At 51.0% G+C, this 7,585-nt stretch overlaps 1 protein-coding gene across 9 annotated transcripts in view; it reads right to left on the bottom strand.

Moving 5' to 3' along the window:
• Positions 1–2,172: 2,172 nt before the first annotated feature.
• The window catches only part of Pknox1 (PBX/knotted 1 homeobox 1), a 42,209-nt gene continuing 36,796 nt past the window's right edge, over positions 2,173–7,585 (bottom strand). For 8 of the 9 annotated variants that reach the window (XM_039098545.2, XM_063279041.1, XM_039098547.2 and 5 more), the window contains 2 exons: positions 6,553–6,725; positions 2,173–5,285 (listed from right to left, as the gene is read on the bottom strand). In XM_039098545.2, coding sequence (XP_038954473.1) covers positions 5,074–5,285; positions 6,553–6,725 — 385 coding nt within the window. In that variant the 3' untranslated portion in view covers positions 2,173–5,073. The remainder of the gene's footprint in view (positions 5,286–6,552; positions 6,726–7,585) is intronic. The other variant, NM_001013074.2, reaches the window with a different exon arrangement.

Genomic DNA, 7,585 nt, shown 5'->3' with positions numbered 1-7,585 from the left:
TGTGGGCACTGAGCTGTTGCGTCCAACCGGCAACATCGGGAACAGGAGTCCACGTGGGCTTCACGCAGGTCCCAGCCATATGTGACTAGGTCTAATGGCTTACGGGGAGAACTGGGTCTCTCTCAGGACTTGGGTGGCCAGCTCCATTTCATACGTCCCTATTCCAGTTCTACCAAAGGCGAGGAGGTAACTAAGAGCCGCTGCTGTCATTTAAGTTGTCGTTTAAGGGGCCGGAGAGACGGGTTAGCTGCTAGGAGCACTGGCTGTTCTTCCAGAGGGCCACTCCTAGCAGCCACATGGTGGTTCACGACCATCTGCAACACCAGCTCCAGAGAATCTGAGGCCTCCATGGGCATTAGGCCATCCGTGCGGGCAAAACACCCATACAAGTACAATTATTAAAAACTGGGCTGGCTTGGCAGTTAAGAGTACTGGCTGCTCTTCCAGAGGTCCTGAGTTCAATTCCCAGCAACCGCATGGTGGCTCACGACCATTTATAATGGGAGTTGATGCCCTCTTCTGTCTAGTCCCCTTCTGTCATTCAGGCAAACATGCAAACAGAGCACTCAGATACATAAGACATAAGCAGATACATCTTCAAAAAACAATCAAAACCTGTCCAGGTATGATTACCATTGCTATTTTTACATGGCCAAGCGGAGATCAAACAATGGGACTCAGAATGGCAACCCTCGTATAGACTATGCCACTAACTGCTGCTTGCCTATCAAATATTTACCAGACCGTTCCTTGAGCTCGGGTCACGCCGGCCCTCCAGACCATCAAGAGGCCAGAAAGGAAAAGACTGGGAGGGAAGAGTCTAACAGGGTCCCAGACCTTAGCACAACCGACTCTATGGTGGCAGTACCATCCAGGCCATGAATGTCAGCATGTACTACAGCACCATCCACCAAGATGAAAATAGAGACCTGATCCATCAAAGTCCTGGCAAAGTCTCCAAATGTACTAAACATTGCTTTTACGGCTTCTGTAGTTCCATGTGCTGTCGCCAAGGCTATCCTTGGAACTGCAATCCCCTTGCCTCAGCATCCCAAATACTGGGATTATCGGCATGAGACACTGTACCGGCAACATTTAGGTCTGAAAAAGGGAAGAGGCTCATAATAGGACCCAGCAAAGGTTAGAGATCCGACAGCACAAGGGACACATAACTGTGATGCAAAGGCTTCCTCTGAGTCTACAGGAAGGCTTGCGGGCTAAGCACTGTATAAGTCAACAAAATGCGAAACCCTAAGCTCTAATCCAAACGTGTCGCCTACCTGAAGTATCTGCTAGGCCACCATTCACCTGCTTGTGTCTGTCTAAATAGCTAGGTTGGATCTTGTTAGCCACGGACGTCACTTTAACGCTCGATGACGACTAGATGCCAGATTCTCCCTTCTCACCAAGGAAACCCTTGAGAGCCTGGTATTGGTGGCCCAAGGTCTCATCTACTCACCTCAGACAGCAGACAACAACGGCAGGCCTCTTCCTTCTGAAAGTCAAATACTTCCTTTCCTGCCACTGGCCACCCAGAGTCCTAATCTCAGATGTCCTTCTGTCTGAGAAGGTCTCTCCTGTCTCAGATTTAGGATGCAGTCAGGTTTGAGCGTGGCCTTCTGCTTTCCTGACCCTCTAACTGCCAACTGCCAGGACTATGGGGTTATGCCGCATTTATGGGTGCTGGCCACTGAACCCAGGGTTCTGTATATGCCAGGCAAGTGAGAGCTTCACCCCCAGCCCTCAGACACACTTCTGAAGGAAAGAGGCCCCTTGGTCCACTGCTCTAAGCACAAGCTGGGGACCTGCAACCCCTGGACCATATCCTGTCCACCTGGATGTGCCCATGATACACCTTGAAAGGGGTTTTACAGTGTGGGACCAGCAAAGGTTACAGGTCTGCACCCATGAATCATTCTCCTGTTACGTCAAAACAGTTTGGCGTATGAAAAGTTACAATGAAAAATCGGCTTCACAACTTTTTCCTTAAAAAATGCCAACTAATGGAAGCCCACACCCTTGAAGGTGTGAATGTGGCTGAACAGCTGGGTAGCCTCGGCTTGTTCCACCCTCACTGTCACTGCAAGATGTACGGCACTCTGAGAGTCTCGCCTAGGAGTGAAGAAGTCCGCTTTGGTGGCACAAGCTTTACAGAATCAATCAGCCACGAGGCATGTTTCTGGTTTTAATTTTTTTTTCTTTGATAAATCAGTTGCTTCACAAAAAATCCTTTTAAAGACAACAATCCAAGAAAACATATTGTTACAGTATTCACATTTTAAAGATTGTCAGTTTCAAAGACGGAACTTAACTGAAGAAGGCAGCCTGCGGGTTCCGTCACTACCTGTGGGAGGGGCCTGCGGGATGGGCGTTCCCTGCCAGCCATGGGGGAGGAGCAAGTCTCCCGCAGCCCCCACAGGTGCGCCGGCCACGCAGCAGGCTACACAGTGGCCCATCAGCCCTAGCGGGAAGGGTCACGGTGCATATTGCATATACACTTCTATTCGACAATCTGGACTCAAGGAAGCAGAAAACCGGAGCCCACCAGATGGGTGGGTCAACCAGTCTAGATTTTCTGCTAGGCAGCCAAACAGCAGGTATGACACGGGTTGACTGTAGGTCTCAGAAGACATTCAAAGGGCTCCAATGTTAGGGAGAACTTTAACGGGAACGAATGCTAGAATCCGGCCATTTAAACAAAGCTCAAAGGAGATGTACTTTCAGGTTTTCTCCACTGGCCAGGGGAAAGGAGAGCAGGAATTTTGCTTGGTTTTGTGAGACAGGGTTTCCCTAGGCACCAGAGGCAGATTCAACCTCCCAGCAATCCTCCTGCTTCAGCTTCCTAAGTGCTTGTATACAGGCAAATGCCACAATGCCCAGTAATCAGGTGTCTTGAAAAGGTGCAACGGGGAGACAAGTCTGCTGGACAGGAACTCTATGAACCAGCAAGGCTTGCCTCACAGGACTCACTCTATGCATCTCTATGCATGGGGAGGTGGAAGGATATGACCCTGTGCCAGCTCTTTTACAACCCTTTTTTATTTTTTTTTTAGACAGGGTCAAGTTAAATAGCCCAGGCTTACCTCCTGTCTCAGGCTCCTGAGTGTTGGGATAACAGGAGTGTGTCACCATGCCCAGGATCTCTTATGATCTTCATGGTTTCCTCTGGGGTTAGCAGGTGAGAGTTCAGTGCTTAGGGAAGATGATCTCAACTGGGAAGGACACGAGAGTCATGGTGTTCAAATCCCAGCTAGAGCAGCTGGGACAGAGGCGGGACGGCAGGGGCTGTGCATCCTTTGCGGAGGGGAGTGGCAGACTTCTGCAGGGCTCGCAGGGTGATGTACCTCTGCTCTAAACCCAGTGTAGCCAGCTGACTGTGAGGCTTCCGTGCGCCTGACTTAAATCCTAAAGCAGTCGTGAATAGGGAGGAGAAGGGCTGCTTAAGATGTCCTTCTCTCCTCTAAGGAGTTGCTGGGAGCTTTTAGGTTTTGTTTATTTTGCTGTTTTCTTTTTCTTGTAGTGGAGGCACCGTAAGTGGTTCTAAAGGAGCCCCCACTTTTCGTGCTGACTACTTGGCTGTCCAGGTGTGCTCAATGGCTGAAGAGAATCAAGACATTTGGGGGGACTGTGAAGTGTTCCAGAAAAGTGTGAATTGGCTAACGAGCTCCCCTTAGGGTAACCTTGGTCCATAAGCAATTACCACCCATGGGGCCCAAGGCACAGCGGTTCCCTTTCAGCAGGTGGGCCTCGGCGCACTGTGGAAACAGACGCTCAGCATGAAGCGGGCACTTGTTTCCTAAGAGAAAGCTTCCCAAGTAAACCAAAATGAATCAAACCAGACCTCAGCCTACAGTCTGCTCTGCCTTGACACTGGGAAATGAAGTTCCCAAACTGTCCTGAAGCTGGAGTGGGAACGGAGAGGGGAGGACCCAAGAAGGAGGGGAGTGGCAGTGAGAGCCACCAGTGGCCCACCGCCATGGCACCTCCACAGTTCTAACTTCCAGGTGTCTTCTAGTCAGAAGGACAGTTTAGGGGTTTGCTGTTTACCCCAGCTCTGAGCCAGTGGTGTAGAGCACACTTTATATTAGTTTATAATAAACATTCTATGTATAACGGGTTTTAACTAAAAAAAAAAATCTAAAATTACCACCCAGTTAACATGGCCAGGCGGCAGCCACGTAACTGCAGTCAGACGAGGCACGGCAGAGCCCTCACTAACCGTACGTCCTACAGAGCACACTCTGTAAGATGCTAGCACACTCTGTGAGATGCTAGCACACTCTGTGAGATGCTAGCACACTCTGTGAGATGCTACAGCGAGTGTAAAACACAATCTGCACATCATATATGAACAGAAACTGGAGATATCAAAGCTCACGTGACAGTTGTTCCCTTTTAGCAGCTAAGGTGAGCCTCCTCCTCTTCCGCAGGGAGCAGGAGGCCATGCATGGGTGGCTGCCTTTCACAACTTTCCGAGTAGAAAGACAAGCGTGTGCTGTTGCTTCTCTAGAAATTTATCCTCAATATAGTCATAATCCAATTAATAACTGATTTATAAAAATAGCTTTTTATCCAATAATCCCAGCAAGGTAAAAATAGGAGTTTCTTTTTCTATATAGCAAATGAAACAGGCAAATGCTGCCCGAGAGAACTGAAGTGTGTTGTGAGCACTCACCGCCCACCAGGGCCAGCGTCCTCTCGCTCTGCAGCCCGAGTGCAGGTCATCTTTCAGACCCGTGGGCGACACTGGCAGCAGCCCCCAGACCTGCTGTAAACCACAGAACTCAATTGCAACTGCATAATTTTTTAGAAAATGGCAGCACTGTTCCTTAATCTCGTCAGGGACTCAAGGGGCAGGGGCCACTCATCACGTTTCTAGCATTAAAAACCCATACACGCACATCTGAAGGAAGCTGCTGCACCAGCGAAGACGTCTTGAAGCTGTGAGATACAAAAGTGCACTCTTCTATATCTACATATAAAACATGTTACAAAGAAAACTGTAAAATGTTTGCTGTGCAAACAGTAAAGAGTCCGGCGTCCAGGCTCCACACTGGCCGTTCCACTCCGTTCCTACTGAAGGGAGTCGCTGTTCTCCAGCACCAGCCCGCTGATGTGTGTGGGTGCCAGGGCGCCACCCTCATCTTCTGTGCTATCCACCGACTCGTCCTCACTCTGCCCCGCCATCATGACCTGCTGTACCGCCAGGGTGGCCCCGTCTGAGGACAGGGACTGAAGGCTGTCCACATTCATGTTTACAGGTGTGGTGATGGTCACAACGGCACCTGCAGCAGAGCACACAGTGTCACTGCCTTCGAGGTCCTCAGAGCAAAGCACTTAGCACAGCTGGCCTGCTTGTTCAGCCTACACCTGCGTGTCAGTCAGGAAAGGAGGGCACAAAACCCCCACACACTTCTGGAAAGCTGAGGTATATAGAACGCCTAAGAGAAAGTCATGTTGTACAGGATCAGTGTCATGTGAAGGAAGGGCAGTGGCAGTAAGGATTCCAGAGACAACTCAGCATGAAGCAGATAGGAAAGAACACCAATGCCAATGACTGCTGTGTGCATGTGTGTGTGTGGGCGCACGCACACTCTCACGTGCGTGGGGGCTGGGGTGGGCTCAGTGGGACAGTAGCAGTGAGGCCAGTGGTTCCACATCTAGCATTCCAAAAACATAAATTAAAAACTGTCCCCAAAGCTCCTTGCACATAGCAGAATATTGCCATAGTGAAGGAAGAAGATGGGGATGGGGGTGGGGAAGATGGGGCTCTGCACAGACACTCACACACACCCAGCTGCAGGTGTGCATACCCTAGCCAGAGCCCAGGGGTTCAAGGCCACCCAGGGCAGCATGCCTGGGCCTTGTCCCAAAACAAAACTCATCACATACAAAAGAAGCCAGACTCTGCAGAGCTCACGCAAACGGCTGCTGCTGGAGACACGTCGGAATGATGGCTGGGACGGGGAGAGGAGGAGGAGGAGGAGGAGGAGGAGGAGGAGGAGGAGGAGGAGGAGGAGGAGGAGGAGGAGGAGGAGGAGGAGGAGGTGGTCAAAAGCAAGAGACGGGCACAAAGAAAGCGGCCAGGTGAACAGGCCTGACTGCTGTCCATGCTGAGGCTGGAGAGCAAAGCAAACCTGGATGGAGGAGAGCGCTGTGCAGAGGACGCCTGGAGACGGGCACCTGTTCTCACGGGCAGCAGACATGCCTTACTTCCCTCTCACCCCATCCGGGTGAGCCTCCACACCCACCCGTGACCATCTCCTCCCATCTTGCTCACTTCCATGAGCATGTGAGAGTATAATATACTTTAGGCCTGGTGTGCAGGTCAGAGGACAACTTGTGAGAGTTGGTCCTCCCCTGGGATCCTAACTTAGGTCATTAGGCTTGGTGGCAAATGCCTTTACCCAGTGAGCCGTCTTCCCAGCCTTGAATCTGAGATGCAAAGACAGGGGCCTGTACTCAGGCACACAGCTCTGCGTGGGCTCACGGCTGACAAGCAGCTGACTTGGCTGTTGTCCCCACCTTTACCACCTGAAGTGGCGGACGTACCTTCCGACATGGCGAGCTCTCCGGGTGTTGCTTGTGCCACTCCTGATGCAAGAGAATCCGGCCAAAACCTCTGAACTGGCCTGTTCTGAGCAGGCTTTTTCTTTGTTTTTGGAGTCTCTGAACAGCTGGAATCCAACATTGGCTGGAGAATCCGTCTTCGGGCATTGATGAACCTGAGCATGGACAGAGGGGCACCCAAGCCAAACGGCTTGTGAGGATCTGGGACAGGACGGCGTCCTTTAGGAGCCATGCTGACAAGAGGAACAAGTGACAAACAAGCACAGACTGTCTAGGTCTACAGAAAAGCGGGGCAGATCTTTCTTAAAAACTTAATTTAGTTGGGCATGGTGGCATGCGCATGCCTTTAACCCTAGCACCTGGGAGGCAAAGGTACATGGATCTCTCTGTGAGTTCGAGGCTATCCAGGTCTACAGAGTGAGTTCTAGACAGCCAGGGCTACACAAGGAGAAGAGAAAAAGGAGGAGGAGGAGGAGGAGGGAGAGGAGGGAGAAGGGGAAGAGGAGGAGGAGGAAAAGCATTTTTTCCATGATGCTGTCATGGTTTAACCTGTCTAATTCACTCCTGTGGATTATATATAATTATATATTCACAATAACATGAACCCATGGACTTGACTCTTCTCTGAAGACTAGAGATGTTAATGTAGGGAGCCTCTAGGGGCTATGCTGCAGAACCTTCTTCCGCCTGTGCTACCAGCAGCAGGCTGAGCCACCATCAGCGCTCTGTGGTCACCACAGGCTGGGGTCTGGGGTAAGAAGTGTGTCTTGGGGCCAGTGAGATGGCTCAACTGGTACAGGCCCTGCTGACCTGAGTTCCATTTCCAGATTCACAGAAGGTGCAAAGGCAGAGCCGACTCCATTAAGTTCTCCTCTGACCTCCACACGCGTGTCACAGCACATGTGATCTTCCACCCCATCATGCACACATAAAAGGATGTGTAAAGAAGACGATTTCAAACGAGAAGACTGGGACTGCCTGCCCCTCACCCCAGCAGCGAAGCCCTCGAACGCCG

This window comes from Rattus norvegicus, chromosome 20, assembly GCF_036323735.1.
Source record: "Rattus norvegicus strain BN/NHsdMcwi chromosome 20, GRCr8, whole genome shotgun sequence".
NCBI classification, from domain to species: Eukaryota; Metazoa; Chordata; class Mammalia; order Rodentia; family Muridae; genus Rattus; species Rattus norvegicus.
This window is presented reverse-complemented; position numbering and strand designations above follow the sequence as displayed.